Raw genomic sequence first — 20,728 nt, 5'->3', positions numbered from 1 at the left:
TCGTAAAGCAAATCTCTGTTAGAGACTTCATTGTACATTCCTTCCTTGACTCCGAATTCAAAATGCGAGACAATCATCTCAATTATCTACTGGCCCAGCTGCATGTGTGGATCGATATGATGATCCGGCGTCTGCGAAGCATGCTGCTGAGGGTTGTACTGGCTGCCGTGGACTTCCTGGCTAAGGGTTTGCATCAGATTTTGCTCTGCAGTCTGGTCAAAGACGGCCTGGCTATTGGCGTCCGGGGGTAGGCTGTGGCTTGGTGAGGCCGACATCTCATGGCCACCGACGGGCGACTGATGGGCTCCCGCCAGCGCCATCATCCCCTTGATACCTTCCACGTGAGCCTTGTCTTCTTCACCTTGCTTCTTCTGACGCTCCCGGGCCTCACGCTTGGCAGCCTGGGCGGGGGCGCGGGTCTTCAGCTCTCCCGTAACGAACTTGAGGTAGTAGGGAACCTCGATTCCACTCTTCAAGAAGAAAAGCTTCAAGTTCCGCGCCTTGTCCTTGAGCTGAACCTGATTGCGGTCCTTCAAGGCTTCACTGATGGTCCCGCCGGGCCCAAACATGGCTAGAATCTGACTCCAATGAGGACCCTTGACACGGTCCAGTCCAGCCATCAGCGCATTCTCTTCTTCAGTTGTCCAAGGGCGGCGCTGGCTGGGTAGGCCAGACTTGCGGCTCGTCGGGGAAGATTTTGCCGAGGCAGCCTGGCGAGCTCGCTCGTAGAGCACCTGGGTAGGCTGCGACTGAGAGTAGTGAGGGATCCCTGGCATGTAGACATGACTAGCGGACATGCCATTGGCTCGCGCCTGCATAGCCTGAGCAGCATTGGGCTGGAACTGCTGGAAATTGACCTGCAGCGGGCTCTGCTGGAAACTCAAGCCGTGTTGCTGTTGATATCCACTGGGTGGCGTGGGGCTGTGGTGATATTGCTGAGGAGCCGGCTGTTCTGGCTGTTGAGCAGGGGTATAGCCCTGAAGATATTGGTTCTCTGGCTGGGAGGTGTGCTGGTGTTGTTGTTGTTGGTGTTGATGTTGTTGTTGTTGCGGTTGATGCTGTTGCTGCTGCGGTTGCTGCGGCTGCGGAGGTGGAGGCTGAGAAGGGGATTGACTCGCTTGAGACGGTGGTTGCTGCTGGTGCTGGTGTTGCTGTTGGGATTGCTGCTGAGAACGACGAAGACCATGGCCCTGGAGGGCAATCTGTGCAGCACGAGCAGCGCGGGCCACAAGATCTCCGTGCATGTTGCGATCAACAGGAACCTCGACCGGTTGAGTGACCGCGAACTGACCCTGGTGGGTAGTAGTAGGGGACTCTTGAACATCACCGTTGGAGCTTGAAGGCTGTCTTCCTTTGACCGGCTTCTTCCCCTAGTGCTCATTAGAAACCGTTCTGTCGAAGTAACATAGTAAGAGACAAACCTGTTGAGTGTTGATAGCATCGAAATTCTTTGAAATGTAAGAGCTGAGCTCCCAAAGGAAGTCTTCCCAGTGGTAATTGTCAGGCAATGCCTTTAAGGCCTCCTCATCATTAATCTTGCGTAACAAAATGTCACGGCGAGAATTGAGTCGGCTGACAAAATCGGTCTCACTTGGGGCCAACTGTCGGGAACCTGGGCGTCTCGCCAACAATCGCTGCTCCATATCTTCGGGGAACAGTTCATACAGGAGCTGTGTCCGGGTGCGGGACTTGTTGTTCATCGCTGCGATGAACGCTTGTGTCTTGAGATCCAGGTACAGACCACTTTGCGCCTTAAGCAAGCGATTGCCCTCGGGCACAAAAACATCCAGAAAGTGATCGTTGAGCTCCGCAAAACCAATCTCTTGCGAGCCAAAGATGCTCGACACAAATGAGGCCAAGTTGGCCTTGCGAATGACATCAAGCTGGGAGCTCTCCGTGATTTCAATATCGGTGGGTTGAAGGAAAGAGTTTTTTACGCTGTAGACACGCTTGGTGTGGTCGAACAAAGATCGCATGGTTGCATAGGCCTGACCGTTCTCGGAGTCCGGCTCGGACACCATAGCAGTGAGATCTTGATAGCTGTTCTTGGACAAGAATGACAGTATTTGGGTAGACTAATAAAGATCAGAACTCGTCTCTTCGCACGGCGTATTTGGAACTTACCAGGTTATCCAAGATGGGCAAGCTCTGGATCTTCAAATGTGAGTTGGCCTTCAGGAACGCATAGCCTCGTGCTCCGGGGAATTCATTGGTTGCAGGAATCTCCTGCGGGCCCATCAATACGGTATTTTCCTGACGGTCTGTGTGGTCCATGATGTCGGAGATGATGGAAGTGACATCGGCGTTGACGTTGGAGCCTCCATCATGCGGTGATCTCTCAGGCTGGTTATGACCACCTTGAGACTGATCGTTCGACTCGACAGTGTCGACGACACTTTCACCAAGGGCGTTGGCTAACTCTTGTTCAATCTTATGACCTGCGCCGTGCTCCTCCGACATGAAATGCTGGATCGAAAGGTCTTCATCCGGCCCAGAATCCGTGCGGCGCTTCTTCGCCGCGGGTGGCGATCCATGTTCCGCATCATCTAAAGGATGAGAGGGTTTTTGATCTAGTAGTCGATCAGATAAGGCGTCAGTCACAAGGATACCGGATTGCGATGTTCAAGATAAGGTTTATGGCAATTGCGGGTGGTCGTAGCTTGCGACGGCATGGACGGGGAAACATTGAAACTCACCAAAGTCATCAACGGTATCGAATGAAGGAAGCTCATTCGAACCGTCAAAAGACGGTTGATTGCCTCGTGTTTCGACCATTGGGGCGCAACAAAAGGTAGGGTTGGGCAGTCAACTTCCAAGAGCAGAAATGAGGGCTTAGGGGTAGGGCGCATTTGTAGGGCTTCGACGAGGGTTGAGATTTGCCGCTCGGGCGGTGCAAGGTTTTTCTGCCACTGGGGCCTCGTGATTGGTGATTGCGTGAAGACTCCCTCCACCGCCCACAAGGTGGGAAATATGTGCGAGAGACGGGAATTGTTAGCATTTTATGGGGGTAATTGATGTTTCTGCTCAATTCTCATCTGTCTGAATACCCTCGTATTCCCATCTACCTCTTTGACGGTCATTGAGCAACCGTCTTACTGTGGCGCTGACGCTGATCCTGATGTTGACACCTGAGGCAGAAAGGCAACATGAACGTCCCCCCGGATCTGCGAGCTCAGCCCTAGCTCCCCACAAAGGAATTTTCGATCACGAAAACAAGCCCTGGCCACTTAAAAGAGCTAGTCTTTAGTTGTTTCCTTGAGAGGGTCCTCCGACATCCCCACTTCTTCCCGCTCCTGGAGATCAAGCTCCTAAAATGCGGTGTTACTTGTGCGCGTCATCGACCCGAGGCTCCTCGGTCCCTCCATACTTTGCGTGTAACCCTCCAACCACACATCATAGCAATACCAGAGCACTTGAAAATGATTCATTACTTCTTCTGCCAGAATGCCAGAAAGAGGATGTCAACATTTAGCAGAAGAACAGCTCTTTGATGGACAATATAGCCAATTATACCATTGCGGACGTTTTTATCTCACTTAAACTCTCCATATAAAAGGCATGACTTGACTGGGTACAACATAGTCTCGATATATGGGTCCATGATTTCTCAAGATGCAAGGCGCTCGTGTGCCGAGGATTCCGAAACCCTTTCAAACCTATGGTCCATCCGTCGAAAATCATCTTGTCGAAAGGTAAGACTCACTTCCGAATGCAGATGATATCCTTGGTTCTTTCCCTGGTTTCCCTGAATCTATAGGCTATGCTCCAGGGGTCTGGCCCATACATCCTACCCTGGGATTGAGGTGGACTACAGTTTGCTAGCTTTATTACCCGTGGCTTTCCCAGGTCCGCGAGCGAACCCCCGCCTGAATGTGCTTTCCTACTTCTACTATTGGCCGTTGAAGTGATAGGATAACCTTCATTCGCGCTTTATAGGTCGACACCAATCGTCGCCATCATGTTTGCCCATCGACAATTGCTCGCTTCTGCTCTATGCCTTCAGGCGTCTATGCTTGTTACAGCGCAAGACTATGGCGCGAAAGTATGGGGAGTCTTCGCATATACCGTACACGGCGAAAGTATTCCCACTGTTCTCACAGTTTCGCCTGGATCCAAACTTTTGACGGAATTTGGTGCCAACCAGCTCCAAGCTGCTGGATCATCCTTCCGGGATCGCTATGTGCCGACTACCGATGGTAATAGCAGTGAAACTGCCATCGTGTACTTGCCGCCGGATTCCCTCAATGCGGAAGATGTTAGTGTACTTTCGATGGCCGATCAATACGTTTCGGCCTCCGCCCAGGCCTTTATGCAGGGTTTGTACCCTCCTCTCGGCGAATCGGATATTACCAGCTCTGAATCGACTGATAATGCAACAATTGACATGGCACCATTGGATGGATATCAGTATGCTCATATCATTACACTTGGCGAGGCGGATCCTAGTTCCATCATGGTGGATGGATCTGCTCAGTGCGACATGCACCAGACGGCCGAAGCCGAGTATAAAGATAGCAGTGATGCTATGAGAATCACAAAGGAGTCTGTGGATTTCTATGTTGGTCTTCTGGATGACGCTCTTGGTCCGGCATTTGATGCAACGACTGCTACATACCGAAACTCCCCCGAGGTCTCTGAGTATATGGACTACGAAGCTATCCACAACAGCTCGTTCATGGACACTGTCAGTGATAGCGATCTGAGCCGAGCTCGCTGGCTCGCAGATCAGTACACCTACGCAACGAATGGTCAGGACTCTACCGCCACTAGCAGCCTTTCCACGATTGGCCAAGTAAACGCAATCGCTGGTCAAACGTTAGCGTCCAGTTTGTTGAGCGCGTTTGATAAGAATATTGAGCACTTCGGTGCTCACCAGCAGATGACACTCCTCTTTGGAAATGATGCACCTGCTGTTGCCCTGGCTTCTTTGATGGGCATGGCATCTCAGCAGCAATCCAACTTTTATTCACGCCCCACCCAAGGTGCTTCTCTGATTTTTGAGCTCTACAGCTTCGCATCTGATGAGGTGTATCCGACATGGCCGGGAACCGACAACCTGTACGTGCGTTTCTATCTGCACAATGGAACAGATGCCTCGACTGAGTTCCAATCGTTCTCCTTCTTCGGCTACGGACCGAGCATCGAGTACGTCCCGTGGACCGAGTTCAAATCAGAGCTCGAGACCTTTGCAGTATCTTCGACCGAGGAGTGGTGTACTAAGTGTGATGCACAGTCAATCTTCTGTAATGGTGTGCTCAATAACGACAAGCCTGCGCCGAAGAAGCAGATGCAGCCTGCGGTGGCCGGTGTTATCGGTGCCGTGGTCACACTAGTCGCCGTTGGTCTGCTGACCATTGTCGGGTTCTTGATCTGCGGTTGTCGTAAATGCAAGATAGCTCACAAACCTAGCATTGGCGGCTTCAAGGGCAACGGAAAACTCGCTAGTGACACGGACGTCACGTTCCGCAACCCTATCTGGGGCGGCTCCAAGGCTGCAGGTGTTGAAGAGTCAGACGGTGTCGCAGGTGCTGATTTTGGCCCCGGACATGAGCGATTGGGTAGTTGGGAGATGGGCCAGCAAAAGAAGGAATTTGGCCAACCTGATTCTGCGACTATGACGAAAGATCGCGTTCCTATGTCGGTTGCATGGGATGAAATGGAAGAAGAGTGGAGAATTTACAGTGGACTCCAGCCTGTCAAGGCTCGGGAGAGCGTTTAATAGATATAGTATTTGATGAAGACTCGGCCTCTTCTGGTGCGTTTCGGTGCCTTAAGTATCTTTATTCGTTGACATACAGGCAAGCGCCAGGGCTTTCCAGGCAGAAAAAACAGCGTCAAAAGCTCTCTTGATATCAGTCTTCTTCCCTTCTTTTATTCTACCCTGGTAGAATTCACACGAAATCTTACCCACAGACACCAACAAATGGATGTTCTTCAGGAGCCGCATCGGCGTTACTGAGTTTGACGTCATCACAAGTGATAGGGAATTGCCTTATATCAACTCCGAAGTTACTGCCTCAACGACTTCACCTAGCTCTGCTAGATGATCTATGGGCTCTCAACTCTTGAGGCGGATTGAGTGAATGAGTTCTTTTGGATTCTCAAGTTCAATCACGTCATCTGGGGATTCACCGCGTAGCCCTATTTGTAATGATTAGGAGATACCGCTGAATCAAGGATCATACGTTGTCTTCCTGGGTGATCTTGAAGAATACATTGGACAAGAGCAGAAAGTAGACTCGAAAGGCCTTGATCACATTCTCAAATCATTCAGGAACAGGAGCAGGTCTTTATCTTGAACTCAGTAAAATACGGATAAATGAAGTCCGTATTTCCGAGATGCAGTCGAAATCACGTGTGGCAGATTGCAACCTGTCGCTACTCAAACGCTTCGAAGATTTTGTTTTCCAGTCCAAATAAACAAAGAGAGCACTTCACTCGTATGACTGATTTTCAAATACTCCATAGCCAATTCACTTTCACTCTATCGTTGGAAGAGTTGATCAATCATAGTAGACAAAAATACAATAGGCTGAAGAAGGCGTATTGAGGAGCCAAGGCCGGTGGGAATGCGATGAATTAGTCAGATTTCCCTCCCGGGGGCTGCGTTCGTCTCCACTTTCGACTCCTTCTCTTTGCCTCCCTCCAATCTGTCCTTGCTCATTCATTTTTGTTCGCTCTAAGATGCGGCTTTTATGAGCCTCGTTGCGCGATACTGAATTTCCGTTTATTCGGGTGGATAGCCCTCGTTGCAATTATAGTTGGCCAGGTTGGCCCCGGCGTATCTCCATCTTGCCCGGCTCTGAACATCCCCCCTCACATCGCCCGTTCCTTCACTTCGTGCATCTTGCCTTTTGAGGCCGATCTCCACCGCCCCAGGAGATAGTTAGTTCCAGTCTTCGCAAGTCGTCCGTCATGACACAGCTTTTCGCATCCAGTCCCTCGGCCATGTCTAACGAAAAGCGCGGGAATTTCCCTGGCCTTACGCTGCCCTCTCGCAAACACTCCAACGAGTCCGGTCATCTTCCGACAAAGATTAAGAACTTTTTCCGGATCAACAGTTCCAGCAGCAACTCTTCAGCGCCGAGCGGCAGCCCGTCTAGCAATGAACGCGAGAGAGATAACGCTTCGCCCGCCAAAAACGAAAAGACGTTCCGGCAATCTCGATTCCTGCCTACCATCGGTCGAAACCGATCAACAACCGTGGCCAGTGAGGGCAACCCTCTCGACGACGGAGTTTCTCCTACAGCGACCGCCAATCCATACTTTGCCCACCAGGGTCAACCTGCATTGCGACATCGGAACGATGGGTCTGTGCCTCGTCCCCGCCTGATACGCCAGAGCTACAGGTTACCGGAGTGTCGGCAGTAGAGCAGGCTACCACCGCCAACAAAGAAGAGCTGGCTCGCAAGTTGCGTCGCGTGGCGTCTGCTCCCAATGCCCAAGGTCTCTTTGCAAGCGGAGAAAATCGTCCTCAGCCTATTGAGATCAGCAAAGAGGCTCTTGCGGAATTTCCTGGTTCAATCTCGGCCAACGAAAAAGAACTCTCCCTGTCCGTGCCCTCTATCGGTCTGGCCCACAAGCTGGCCAACGAGGAGAGTAGTTTCCGCCGCACTTACAGCTCGAATTCGATCAAGATTCGCAACGTGGAGGTGGGACCGGCTAGTTTCGATAAAATTAAGTTGATTGGCAAAGGTGATGTCGGAAAGGTATACTTGGTCCGCGAAAAGAAATCCAGCCGTCTTTATGCCATGAAAGGTATGCTACATATTGAGAGTCTCGCGACTAGTTTGCCAATATTAACCTTTTTCTAGTTTTGAGCAAGAAAGAAATGATCAAGCGCAACAAGATCAAGCGTGCTCTGGCTGAGCAGGAAATCCTGGCAACATCGAACCATCCGTTCATTGTCACCCTGTACCATTCGTTCCAGTCTGAGGATTATTTGTACCTCTGTATGGAGTACTGCAGCGGAGGAGAGTTCTTCCGAACTCTTCAAACTCGACCTGGCAAATGCATTTCGGAGGACGCTGCCAGGTTTTATGCTGCTGAGGTGACTGCCGCACTCGAGTACCTCCATCTGATGGGTTTCATTTACCGTGATCTTAAGCCTGAAAGTATGTTTAGTCATCTCAATCCTGATTCCTGAACATTGGCCTGAGAACATTGACTAAAACCTCCCCAGATATTCTTTTGCATCAATCTGGTCATATCATGCTGTCAGACTTCGATTTGTCAAAGCAGTCCGGGCCCGGTGGTGCTCCTACTATGATCCCTGGGCGGGTTGGTGGCAATGCCAGTGCTGCTCTTCCTACCATTGACACCAAATCCTGCATTGCTGACTTCCGCACAAATTCTTTCGTTGGAACCGAGGAGTATATCGCTCCCGAGGTCATCAAGGGCTGCGGACATACCAGTGCAGTCGACTGGTGGACTCTGGGTATCTTGATCTACGAGATGTTGTATGGAACCACTCCATTCAAGGGCAAGAATCGTAATGCAACGTTTGCCAGTATCCTGCGCGATGATGCGCAGTTCCCTGAGCACACGGGTGTGCAACCGACATCAAATTTGTGCAAGTCCTTGATCCGGAAACTCTTGATCAAGGACGAGACGAAGCGTCTCGGTGCCCGTGCCGGTGCCTCGGATGTCAAGACCCACCCCTTCTTCCGCACGACACAATGGGCACTCATCCGTCACATGACACCACCCATGATTCCAAATCAGGGTCGCGTCGGTACAGACACAGTGAACTTCCGCAACGTCAAGGAAAGTGGCAGTGTCGATATCGGTGGTACCAATCCCGCTAAAATGAAGGGAGTCCCCATGGACTCTGGCCTGGCAACCCCCAACGGCGAGTTGAACGATCCTTTCGAGGAGTTCAACAGTGTCACTCTTCACCACGAGGGAGACCACTAATAGTGCTTGCGAGCATAGTCCATAATGTATGTTGCTGTTCTTCATTTTCTCCTGCCACATGGGGAACGGCCGCCTGGGCATCGGCTCGTTAACGACCATGATGCATTGACGACTGCATTCAAATTTATTGTTTTCTTGCATTCCCCCGCAATCTGTCCGATTGGAAGGGGTGACTCAAGGCTTTCCGCGTTGATTCACATGAGCTTACTGCTTTATGGATTCTTGTTTTTCTGGCCATCTCCCGCTTTGCATCTTGCATTCTCAAGATCGCCGAAGGTTTGAAATCGCGTGCTTCTCTCCATATTTATCACCCCTTCTCTCATGATTCCATCCTCTTCTGGATCTCCCTGTGTGGATCTCAGCTTTTGCTGAATGCTGCGGTATTCATCGGCTCACTCTTTCTAGTGTGCAGCGGGCGGCGTTATGGATATGTGTTTTTGAATACTTGTGATATTTTCGGTTTCGTGTTGGCTTTCTTCATTTTTGCCTTTGAATCTTATAGTCTCATGGCGCGGTTCTATCCTTTAACGAAAGTCGGTTCTATCTTGGCCTTGCAATGTGATTTGTACCTGATGCGAAAGCGGCCTGTTTTTTTGCTGGGCTAAGTGCGTGTCTCTGCGACGATTGAAAGTCACAAGAAAAAAATCCTTGTCGCAGAATCATCCTCCAAGTCATTGTAGAATCGATCCGTATCATCACTTAGTGCCAAGATGAGTTGTATGCTTCCGGGGCATTTACGTGGAACAGTCCCGCCCAACTCAACCTTAGAAATCGGGCTAACAACCAAAACACCTTCCGCTTCACGTGCTCCTCTTTGAATGAACAACACCACCTCAACCATCCACCATGTCCGCCTTTGCCGCCCCCGAAGACCCAGATGCTCAAGACTACTCTTTCGCCGAAGACGACCCCGCATGCACAACCCCTCCCATTCCGCAAGAACAAAACATATCCGACGCGGAGAACCCCCAGGCCCACAACTGCTCCAACAACCCTCTTCTAGGAAACGACAATCCCCTCGTTTCTGATCTCGAACAAGAAGTCCTTGACGAATACTCGCGACTCCTCCGAAACGTGAACCAGGTACGTTTCCCTGACGCGCAGTTCCCCGCAATGGATGTACCCGAGCTCTCAACTAATCTTCAAATTTGCTTAGCTCTCTGAAAAGGTCGCCGATCTCGCAGGCTCCCCAGCTTCCATGACTCTCGATGGAATGAGGCTCCTAGAGCGCAAGACTGCGACCGTGTGTACACTGCTCAAAGCCAGTGTTTACAGTATTGTTTTGCAGCAACAGATTTGGAATGAAGACCAGGAACAGCAGCAGCAGACTGAGAATTATGGGTTTCAGGATACGGAGTTTCAGCATGGTGGGGTTTATGAGGGGGATGGAGATGTGACATTCCAGTGATCTTTTCTTTGGTTGTGGGATTGGGGTGTTTTATTTATCTGCGTATACCCTAGGCGCGTTTTAGTTAATTGGCGTGGCATTCGGAATAGGCAGTGTTTTGAGGGATCATGGGGGGAACTTATATCCGCATACATACTGCCGTAACTTGGAGATAATTAACGTTCAGATGTGGATATATCTGTCGGGGCTACCCCAAGGCATGTTAACGATACCCCGAAAGAAGGATGCATCGAGATACCCATGTCTCAAAAGACTTTGGGACTATCGAGAAACTGCCTGAGAGGCTTGAAAGAATTCAGAAGAATATAGAAACCAAGTGTTTGTACCACATCTACAAATTTCCTTGTTCCGTCGGTTTATTCCCAGCCCTGAAGGTTTGCATATGTTCAAAATTTTTTTAAAAAAAACAATGCTATTGTTGATTGATCCTCTTGGAATATATGATGAACAGGTAAAAATACAAGTACATGCAAAAGAAAGGAGAAAAGAGACATTATATACACGCCGAGGGAATATGCACGACTCGACAACTCAAGTGAGCTTAGACCTTGCCTGCATAGTACACATTGCGCACATCGACCATCTTCCTACCGCGAGCCCGGGCAACTTCCTCAGGATCCTTCTGGCTCATGAGCGCCTCGTAGGCGGCCTTCACGGTGTTCATCTTGTTCCGGGAGCGTCCGACCCGCGCAGCGAGATCGTGGATACCAGCGGCACGACACATTTCGTAGATAAGGTACTGGACACGGAGACCGAAGCCTAGAAGAAGATTAGTGGTGATCGTGCGACTGTAGAGTCATATAGCATACCTGGGGGACGGTGCATCAATTGCAACTCCACGGCTCCGACCTTGCCCTCAACATCACCGAAGATCGTGCGGTTCTCGTAGCGGGGGATGGGCTGCATGTTGCGGATAGCACGGTACTGTGACTGAATCTTCGCATCGGAGGCTTCGTCAGACTTGCCCTCACCGATGCCCAAAAGACCGTTGCCATTGCCAGCGATGGAAAGGCGGTAAGCACGGCGGACCTTACCCAGACGAGTCTGGTTCACGACGCTGTGGGACACCAGGGTCTTGGTGCGCAGATCCCTGACCTGGCGCTCTGTGTAGCCCGTGGCGAGGAGAAGGCTCTTGAGAGCATCAGTCATCTCCTCTGCCGCCAACGAACGCTCCTTCTCACCACGCTCTTCTGCGGTCTTGCGTTCTTCCACACGGGGCTCGTCGATAGTCTCGTTGGGGCCGAAAAGGTCAGGAACCAGCACGCTGTGAGGATCCAGCTCGGCCTCTTCCTTTCCATTGGTGACGCGAAGTGATTCCGCGAACCGGACAAAGTCAGCACCTGTCGGGTTCTCGGGACCCTCGGCGAAGAAACGGCCAAAGTCCTCCATGAACTCGCTCTCGCTCTTGAGTTTCATGTTGTAGTCCGAGTTCGACTTGGGGGCGCGAACATTGCGGTCGACGCTGGGCTCGATCACGGAGAAGTCGTCTAGGTACTTGAATGCCAACGGGTCGGCACGCTCGTGGAATTGCTCGGCGAAGTCCTCTGGGTCGATGGCGGCCTCGCCGGCTTTGATGGCCTCCAATTGCTCGGACGAGTACACCTTGGCCAGTTTGGCCTGCTCTTCCTCGGTGTACGGAGCGGCCTTGATGTTACGGAACTTCGGAGTCCGCTTCGACAATGATGCCGGTGTCGGGTGGAATTGGCGACGGGGAACTCGCGTGATCGGAGTGGCAGCACGGGAGAAGCTGCAGAACAGACATCTTGCCGGCCGGGCAAGAGTCATGATGAAGGGTGATAGTACTCGACAGCTAGCAATTCGCTAGCCACGAGCTTTGAAACAAGAAAGGAATGGAAACACAGCGGAGCCTCGACACGGACAACAACGAAGTTTGGCGGTGTTGAACTCGGGAGGAATTTCTTGCTCGCGAGCGGTGAGCCCCCGGCCAATCAGTGGTGTCGCAGATCGCCTTTATAATTAATTTTCAGAATTTCGTACTTTTTGGATCTTCGTTCATGTTGGCCCTGCGCTCGTCTACTCGACGGTTTCCTTTCGCTTGCTCGGTTCTGTCTCGTTCGATTGTCAGAGGACAGTTCCTTAATCTTTCGACCTCGCCCATAGCCAATGCGCCACTCCCCGTCGCAATAATGCAGAACACTCCGAAGAAGCACTTTGGCGGCAAGAAGTTCAAGAAGGCCAAGGTCGAGCGCAAGGATAAGGCTAGTGGTTTTGATGAAGTTCTTCAGGCCGATATCGATCAGCTGCTCAAACGCAACCGCCCGGAAGAAGACCAGAATGGCGACCAGAACCCCGCGAAGCCCATTCTCCCAGAGACCTTCACCGAAATCGACGTGACAGTATCCGAGCTTTCCTCCACCGGTGATGGACTTGCGCTGTCGGAGAAGGCGGACCATGTGTTTGTGGTGCCCTTCACAGTCCCTGGGGACAAGGTTCGGGTGAAGGTTATCCGCCACCACCCCGCGCTGTCATACAGTGTCACCGATTTCCTGAGTGTGATTGAGCCGGGGCCTCAAAGAAATGACTCTTTGATTGGATGCAAATACTTCAGTCAATGCTCGGGGTGTCAATTGCAGATGATGTCGTATGAGGACCAGCTGGCGCATAAGCGGCGCATCGTCGAGAAGGCTTATGCCAACTTCTCTGGACTGATTCCCGAATTGGTTCCCAACATTGGAGAAACGTTCCCCTCTCCCATGCAATATGGATACCGCACAAAACTCACACCTCACTTTGCGAATGGCGTTGGTCGCAGGAAGAAGCAAAAAGCTCAAGAAGAGTCCGGCGAGGTTGAGATTGAAGTACCTCCCATTGGATTCACATACAAGAACCGGCGGACAGATCTTGACATTGAGGACTGCCCTCTTGGAACCGACGTTGTGCGTCTTGGTCTCAAGAGTGAGAGGAAGCGTGTTGCTGCAAACATCCGGTCCTATAAGAAGGGCGCTACTCTGTTGATGCGGGAATCGACCAGCCGCATCTCCAAGACAGCCCCAGAAGACTCCGAGACCAAGATCAATAACGGCTTAGTACCGACTCCCGGTGCGGATACCGGGGACGTAATTCGCGTTGAGCGCGAAAACTACATCGAAGAGAAACGCTGTATCACCGACAACAACGCTACATCTGTCGAATTTATTGACGACTACGTCTTCAGCAACAAGGCCGGTGGTTTCTTCCAGAACAACAACTCGATTCTTTCTGGTTTTACCGAGTTCATTCGCTCACAGGCCATGCCTCCTGGCAACGATCAAGACTCCAAGCCAATCAAGTACCTTCTTGATGCCTACTCTGGCTCCGGGCTTTTCACCATTACTCTGTCCCCACTCTTCAAATCCAGCCTCGGTGTCGATATCGCCGGTGACTCTATCATCTGCGGGCGCGAAAACGCCAAGGCTAATAATTTGCCCAACACCGGCTTCGCTGCTGCTGATGCTGCCGTCCTGTTCAAGGACGTTCCTTATCCGCCTGACCAGACTCTACTCGTCATTGACCCGCCGCGCAAGGGATGTTCCGAGGACTTCATTAAGCAGATGCTTGACTACAAACCTCGGCGCGTGGTCTACGTCAGCTGCAATGTGCACACCCAGGCCCGTGATGTGGCTCTGATGGTCCAGGGTGACGAGACAAAGAATGTCCGCTACGAAATCGAGAGCATTCGAGGATTCGACTTTTTCCCCCAGACTGGACATGTCGAAGGTGTTGCCATTCTTAATCGTGCCGAGTTCCCTCCCAAGGAGAACTTTGCCTGAAATTGTACACCAGGGTGGTAATGTGTGTTTATATAGTACCCGGAACTGGAGACATGACACGTCTAATACCTGCATCTTGGTTGTGGCGTTCGGTTTGGCAAGGGAGACTAAAAGCGTGAACAGAAAGAGGAATTTTGCATTTTCATACGCTTCTGAAACAAATCAAAGAGTCTCAACCAATCCCCTCTCTATCTACTCGGGACATCCGGAACCAGTTGTAGCATCCTTGGACCCAGCGCCATGCCGCCCGCTTTGGAGAACAAAAAGAGGAAAAGTGTCACGAGGAGAGGGCAGAAAGACATGAGAAAAAGCTATGGACTATGAACAAAGGTCCAGCTACACCAGCTGACAAAAGGACATGAGATAATAAGGATAAATGACAACCCACTCTACGAGCTTCCGGGACCACCGAGCAGTGCGAATCTCCGCACAATGCTAGGACCGATCTCGTCGTACTCGGCCTTGGTGTGGCAGTAGCTTCGGAATTCGGGCGTCTGACCCAGCAGGCTGCCTCCGAACCAAGGTCCGTGTCGCTGGCGCTTGTGTGTAACAACCGCGACGTCCAAACCACCACTGCGCGCACCACCGCTGCGGGCCTCGGATGCGCGAATGCGAGCATCCACGAGATGACGAATGTCACGCTGTAGACGGCGGCCGAAGTCCTTGTACAGGGTGGAACCACCGGACAGGACAATGTTCTTATAGAGACCCCTTCGAACGTCAATGGGCGAAGACTGGATAACACCGTCAACAACGTTGGGGAGCGGGGTCAGGAAGTCGGAGGAATAAATCTCGGGATTGAAGAAGATCTCCGGGGCGAGGAAGCGCTCGTAGCCAACATCGATCTGAATGCTGCGGCCGTTCGGGGACGTCACGGTGTGCTTCAAGAGGCGATCGGGTTCGCGGTCATAACGAGCGAATTCCTTGACGATATCCGGGCTGACGTAGCAGTATTCCTCCTTCACCTTTTCGGCGGTCTTCAAGCTGCTGTCAGGCTCACCGCGGTCACGCAGCAAGCTCTGCACGAAATATGTGATGTCACGACCAGCAATAGGAATGCTCTTGATGGAGGAACCGATAACGTAGCCCTCGGCCACGGGAATAACGTGCGTCACACCATCACCAGAATCAATTACAGTTCCGGTCAGGGACCGATCGGTGACCTTGGAGGAGGTCCACGAGGCGGCGAGGGCAAGCACAGCTTGGACGGCAATGTAGAGACCGGCGCAGTTGAAAGATTCAAACATAATCTCTGCGGTGTTTTCGCGATTCTCAGGCGGGTTCAGCGGCTATATTGATGCCTGGGTTAGCATTCTAGGCCACTATGACCGCCTGCGGGGGAGGTGCATATTTGGGGGGTCGGGCGCTGGCTTACAGGTTCGGTGAGGAGGAAGTAGTGGTCTTCGGGCTCGACGCGGAGATACTTGAAAATTGAGTTCGACCAGAAGCGCTCCATATGATCCCAGTTCTCGATCTGACCGTGTCGAATGGGGTAGTTCACACCGTATCCGGGGCCATTGCCGGCGGCCAAAGCCTCATCACCGATGAAGAAGTCCAGGTCCTCGGTGCCACGCTTTCCAGATAGATGTGAGCTGGCTCCAGCACTACCAGAGAGGAACGAGGGCTTGTTGGCGACAGCAGGCCGAGAACCCGCGGAGCTTCCAGCGCTCCCGGCACCAGCCTTGGTTGCAATTGCAGTGGGGAAGACGAAAGACGGCGAATCGTTACCGGCGAATCCTGTAGTCGGCAAGAACTATCGTTAGTTTCCACGTGCTGATCGATCATAGCAATTGAATCGAATTGCTTCGCATGCGTCACCTACCAAGCTTAGAGTAACCAGTACCGCTGTGAGAAGACTGGTTAGTAATGAGCCAATTCCACTGCAGCTGCGCAACTTACTTGTCCATGACAACGGCTGGTGTTTGAGACGCCATGATGGGCAGGGAATATCAGGACCAATGCGAACACAGAGAGGTATACCAGGTCCGCCTTCGAAGGGGGGGTGATGAAGTCGTGGCGGAGCTCAGGCAGACAAGGCGGGGAGCGTGCTTACCTAAGAGGGGGTCACATCAACATCATGTGCCCTTCCCATAGTCGAATTTGATCAAACTAAAAATTTAAAGGAAAGAACAGTCCTTTCATAATCACTTTACCATGGGGATGGAAAAGCAGCCAAGCTGATATAAAATGGAAGGAGCCTCTATCTTTGGTGGTCGGGAAACCCACACGCGTGACTCTCAGCTCTACACATCTCTTACCATTTTATCTTGTCTCTCTTGACCTTGACGCACAGGTGTACAGTCCCCCAAGGTGGTCACTGACTTTATTCTTCCTTTCTATTCATACCCCTGTTGTTAACCAACTTTGACCATCGGTATTCTGCATTCTCTGAACAAGGCGTCGGAACTGCTGCTGTCGCCAATATCCCATAGTTGTGTCTACGCAGAATAACGCGCATACGTACTCTGTTCACGCTCTCTTGAACTTTTTACGCGCCCTGCAGACCTGGTTTGCATGCTCTTGTACTCTCAAAGGTAACTCGCTTGCGGGCTTCCAGCCTCTGCTCGCCGCCTTCACTTGACAGCAGCCCATGGCGCCACACAACGATTCTCCACGTCCCTCTGGCCCAGTTGCCGAGCAATCTACCAACATGGAACGAGGCAAACGGTCCAAAGTTCCATGTGCTGTGTTTGTCCATGCCGGTGCTGGATATCACAGCCGAGAGAATGAAGCGAAGCACCTGAAGGCCTGCTCAGAGTATGTGACTCTCCTTTCTACTTGACAGATTACAGCTGATAACTTGATTTAGATCGACCAGGGCTGGGATGATTGTCCTGCAGACAGGGGCGACTGCGGTCGAGGCAGTGGAGATGGCGCTCTCAATGCTCGAAGACAATCCCATCACCAATGCAGGGTATGGTAGCAATCTGACTGCGAAGGGTGTTGTCGAATGTGATGCGTCCATCATGGATCATCTTGGCCGTAGTGGTGCCGCTGGAGCTGTTCCCAGTAAGTACAATTTGATTGCTGCATGCCCTCGATCGGTCTCTTATTGTGATACAGACGTTAAAAACCCGATCATGCTGGCTCGCAAGATCTACGACGAGGCGTACAGATCCCCTGGCATGTCGCGTGTTCCACCCAACTTCATCGTGGGTGACGGTGCTACCGAGTTCGCATGGGCTCATAATATTCCCACCATTCCACCTCATGCTTTGATCACAAATGCTGCCAGAGAACGCTGGACCATCTGGACTCGCGAGATTGAAGAATTTGAGGCAGAACGTGCACATTCTCTGGAAGACTCTGCACCTACGTGGGTGCGTCCTTCCACTGACCATGGCTCTCCCATACCGGCTGGTGTTGCCCGTGGCACTCCTCCTGTCTTTGGTAGACTCGATGCCAGAACTGCTTCCGCCAGTCAGCTCAATCCAGAACATGATAATGACTTACTAGTAAGCGGATCGACAATGGATGGAGTGCTTCCTCGTGTCAAATCACAGTCAGCCGGTGAATATTCCACATTTCCTGAGTCTGATTGGGCAAGATATCCGAAAAATCCCACCGACGGTGAAACTGGCGAGGATCGTATCACAGATACTGTCGGGGCGATTGCGATTGATCAGTGGGGCAATATCGCTGCCGGATCCTCATCTGGTGGCATTGGGATGAAGCATCGAGGCCGAGTAGGTCCTGCAGCATTGATTGGCATCGGAACTCATGTCATTCCCGTTGACCCAGCCGACCCAGAACAAACCACTACAGCTGTTGTGACGTCTGGGACTGGCGAACACATTGCATCCACGCTTGCAGCCAGTACCTGTGCGACTCGAATTTACTATGGCCAGAAGATGGGTCCAAACGGTACATTCGAGCCAGTCAGTGAAGAAGAGGCACTTCACTCAATGATTTCGAATGAGTTCACTGGTAAGCGCGCCTTCGTTTGACATTTAATTTGATCTGAACTAACCATCTCCAGGTCACCCTGCAGTTCAGAATAGTGAGGTCGGTGGCTCCATCGGAATCCTAGCTGTTAAGAAAACAAACGAAGGCATCGGTCTCTTCTTCGCCCACAATACTGAATCGTTTGTGAGTAAGTTGTTGGTTGCCTGTGAGGCTATTTACTAATCTTGGCCAGGCTGTTGCGTCGATGGCTGCCGGAGATCTCGAACCCCAAACTGTGATGTCCCGGGGTAGGAAGAACGGATCTATCGCTCAGGGTGGGCTAATGATTCGTCCTAGAAAGTGCGTATAGACATTTCATTTGGCTTGAACTACGGTAGTCGCTAATTGTCCACAAGGACTAGGTCCCACCATCAGAAATCCCAGAACTGATAAGAGCCTGCTCTCGTGAAAATTTTCTTCGAGATGCTCGCTACATCGTATCAACACCCGCTGATACTCCCGTTCGCATGATGTTTGTTGTCATCTCTGCGATGCATTCGGACTATCCACCTTGACATTTCCACTTGCGTTGAGCCCGGAGCACCCATCGTCGGCGTTCTCTTTCAGCATAACGAGCATTGCTTTTTTACTTCCGGACAAGTTTGATCATTCTCTTCTGGCTTTTCTCGCCTTCTTCTGCCGGCAAGGCATGCTTGTCAGTGGTCAAAAGCACTCCCATGAGTCCCTAGAAGTCCCAAAATTCCAGCAATGATCCTAGATATTGATTTGATAGATATCTTCATAGTAGCTGTCTCAAATCCAGCGAGAGAAAAATAAGCTCTAAGTGTACAAAATGTCCATCCTTTTTTTCTCAATTCGTTGAAATGAAACAATCATGGACCTGGCGTCGGTGTAGACATAGGCGTCCCCGCTGCCGAGGCCCCATTAATCAGTTTCTTCTTTTTCTTCTTCCTTTTCATGAGAGCAGGCTTAACATCATACTCGCCCACATCCAGCTCCGTCCCACAAGTGAGACAGGCACCACCTGGGGGAGCTTCACAGAAGATGCTCAGGCAGATAGAGCAGACAAAGCCGATATTAACCACTCTTCGATGACAAAAACAGGCCGCTCGGAAATCCACGTCCTCCCTCGTAGGAAGAACAAGATGTCGACGGGAGCGCTGATCTGGCAAAAATGCCATCATTAAATACTGTAGTAGCCCGCGCGGTTCGGAAAGAGCCATGTATACGCCCTTCGTGGCGTCGCAAGCCTGTTGTAAGAAAACCGCATCGCCGCTTAGTTTACATACATCAATGGGGATTTGCAGGCGCTGGCAGGCGAAGATACTATTCATGACGGGGATGTACTGGTGTGCAGAGTCACTGGACCCGCTAACGGAGACGATCAGAATACGGCTTTGGAGCCGTTCGTCGTCGTTCGACGCAGAGTATCGATTCGCACCACTTCCCGCGCCTGATTCAGCTGCATCTTCTAGACTTGCGCCGCCGTGCTCTTCCGCCCAGGCTATCGTGCGTCTGTTGATGTGGCTGAGTACGAGTGTCAATGCGCCAGCTAGCATTGTTGATGTATTGCCTTTGAGATCGTCGCTGCTCGTTGAGTCCATAAGGTCTTTCAAGCGTCGGGTTACTTGTTCTTCGACCACGCGAAACGGGCGGTATTTATTCATTTGTGCGGGGGCGCTGTTGGCGCCGTTCATTGTGACGTCTCCATCACGGTCTAAGGTTGAGTTTGGGACTGGGTATAACCATGCTGCTTTTTGGCTGTGGGATGCGACGACAGCCACTTCGTTGGCGTAGTTGCAGGCTAAATGGGCATTAATGAAGACGAGGATGTTGGCGACCGCTTTCGATAGTGGGAGGGAATCTTCGAGAGCTGCCCAGGCGTGCGGGTTCGTGTCAATGACGATTGTCAGCAGGGAAGGGGCGAGATCTGTGAGATATGGTGGTAAGCAAATCTCTTGCGGGCCTTGTTTGCAATATGTAAGTAACCAACCGGTGGTGCCTAGCTCGTAGTGCTCGGAAGCATCGACGGTATTCATGATGCCGAGACTTGTCAAGGACGGAAGCTCATGACGAAGTGGCCCTGACTAATGTTTTTTCAATAAGAGCTAAGGCTGCGATGCAACGGCAGAATCGTCTGATTGATGCCCGGACGCGTCCTTGACGGAGATGGCAAGAAAAAGCGCAGAGCAAGACGGAGAATCGCAGGAGCTCCGCGATAAGGCCAGTCACGGGATGATAACGAGGCTTTGAATCTATGTTGCCTTTTTATTTTACGACACATGAAACCCACATGGGGATACCTATCTCACTTTGAATACAGGACTTGAGTCGAGAACCTCCTATTGTGAGATCGACTGGTGTCTCTTTCTTGGCAACGTGGATAGTTGGACTATTGGACTACTGGGCTGGGCAGGTAATGCCCGTGTTACGGCCGAGCTATATTTGGTGATCTTCACCAGGGTAATCAGCTTGGCGGTTTTTTCGAATCCACCATTACACACCCCTGACATTGACTCGTCTGATCTCTCCAGAACCTCCGGAGCCTCTTTAACCTCTGCAGCCCTTAGAATGCATCGGCAAAGACTATAAGCTGGAAGCTAGGACAATCTGTACTTCGTATGCGGGAGAATGGATTTAAGGATGGCGCTACGCGGCGGATTCCTCGAATAAGAGCCTTGGACGGAGCTGTCCCACATGCCCGGTCTTCGCATCTACCGCGTTGAGC

At 51.5% G+C, this 20,728-nt stretch overlaps 9 protein-coding genes across 9 annotated transcripts; 5 read left to right on the top strand and 4 right to left on the bottom strand.

Moving 5' to 3' along the window:
* Positions 1-86: 86 nt before the first annotated feature.
* On the bottom strand, positions 87-2,775 carry N7477_004535 (uncharacterized protein; the record flags this gene model as incomplete). Its single annotated transcript, XM_056966198.1, has 4 exons — positions 87-1,370; positions 1,422-2,075; positions 2,125-2,570; positions 2,697-2,775. The coding sequence occupies 4 exons, from the start codon at positions 2,773-2,775 to the stop codon at positions 87-89; spliced, it is 2,463 nt and encodes an 820-aa protein (XP_056822979.1).
* A 1,183-nt stretch (positions 2,776-3,958) lies between these two features.
* N7477_004534 (uncharacterized protein) lies at positions 3,959-5,719 on the top strand (the record flags this gene model as incomplete). Its single annotated transcript, XM_056966197.1, has 1 exon — positions 3,959-5,719. One exon carries the CDS (start codon positions 3,959-3,961, stop codon positions 5,717-5,719), a length of 1,761 nt encoding a protein of 586 aa, XP_056822978.1.
* Positions 5,720-6,915: 1,196 nt separating this feature from the next.
* On the top strand, positions 6,916-8,916 carry N7477_004533 (putative serine/threonine protein kinase (Nrc-2); the record flags this gene model as incomplete). The annotated part of the gene is made up of 4 exons (XM_056966196.1): positions 6,916-7,314; positions 7,350-7,758; positions 7,815-8,114; positions 8,183-8,916. The coding sequence occupies 4 exons, from the start codon at positions 6,916-6,918 to the stop codon at positions 8,914-8,916; spliced, it is 1,842 nt and encodes a 613-aa protein (XP_056822977.1).
* An 846-nt stretch (positions 8,917-9,762) lies between these two features.
* Positions 9,763-10,324, top strand: N7477_004532 (DASH complex subunit DAD3 family protein; the record flags this gene model as incomplete). Its single annotated transcript, XM_056966195.1, has 2 exons — positions 9,763-9,999; positions 10,073-10,324. 2 exons carry the CDS (start codon positions 9,763-9,765, stop codon positions 10,322-10,324), a joined length of 489 nt encoding a protein of 162 aa, XP_056822976.1.
* Positions 10,325-10,865: 541 nt separating this feature from the next.
* Positions 10,866-12,109, bottom strand: N7477_004531 (mitochondrial 37S ribosomal protein uS5m; the record flags this gene model as incomplete). The annotated part of the gene is made up of 2 exons (XM_056966194.1): positions 10,866-11,083; positions 11,134-12,109. 2 exons carry the CDS (start codon positions 12,107-12,109, stop codon positions 10,866-10,868), a joined length of 1,194 nt encoding a protein of 397 aa, XP_056822975.1.
* A 362-nt stretch (positions 12,110-12,471) lies between these two features.
* Positions 12,472-14,094, top strand: N7477_004530 (tRNA (uracil(54)-C(5))-methyltransferase; the record flags this gene model as incomplete). Its single annotated transcript, XM_056966193.1, has 1 exon — positions 12,472-14,094. The coding sequence occupies one exon, from the start codon at positions 12,472-12,474 to the stop codon at positions 14,092-14,094; it is 1,623 nt and encodes a 540-aa protein (XP_056822974.1).
* A 389-nt stretch (positions 14,095-14,483) lies between these two features.
* N7477_004529 (actin-related protein 3) lies at positions 14,484-16,028 on the bottom strand (the record flags this gene model as incomplete). Its single annotated transcript, XM_056966192.1, has 4 exons — positions 14,484-15,383; positions 15,470-15,831; positions 15,917-15,939; positions 15,994-16,028. The coding sequence occupies 4 exons, from the start codon at positions 16,026-16,028 to the stop codon at positions 14,484-14,486; spliced, it is 1,320 nt and encodes a 439-aa protein (XP_056822973.1).
* Positions 16,029-16,684: 656 nt separating this feature from the next.
* N7477_004528 (threonine aspartase 1) lies at positions 16,685-18,429 on the top strand (the record flags this gene model as incomplete). Its single annotated transcript, XM_056966191.1, has 6 exons — positions 16,685-16,851; positions 16,904-17,103; positions 17,158-18,021; positions 18,074-18,183; positions 18,233-18,339; positions 18,402-18,429. 6 exons carry the CDS (start codon positions 16,685-16,687, stop codon positions 18,427-18,429), a joined length of 1,476 nt encoding a protein of 491 aa, XP_056822972.1.
* Positions 18,430-18,872: 443 nt separating this feature from the next.
* N7477_004527 (TFIIH/NER complex subunit TFB4) lies at positions 18,873-20,039 on the bottom strand (the record flags this gene model as incomplete). Its single annotated transcript, XM_056966190.1, has 1 exon — positions 18,873-20,039. One exon carries the CDS (start codon positions 20,037-20,039, stop codon positions 18,873-18,875), a length of 1,167 nt encoding a protein of 388 aa, XP_056822971.1.
* Between the last annotated feature and the right edge of the window lie 689 nt (positions 20,040-20,728).

The sequence above is a fragment of the Penicillium maclennaniae genome (assembly GCF_028827695.1).
Source record: "Penicillium maclennaniae strain IBT 15551 chromosome Unknown utg000004l:1.0-3007600.0:1.0-3009580.0, whole genome shotgun sequence".
NCBI classification, from domain to species: Eukaryota; Fungi; Ascomycota; class Eurotiomycetes; order Eurotiales; family Aspergillaceae; genus Penicillium; species Penicillium maclennaniae.
Note: the sequence above shows the minus strand (reverse complement) of the source record. Positions and strands in the feature narration are given on the sequence as shown.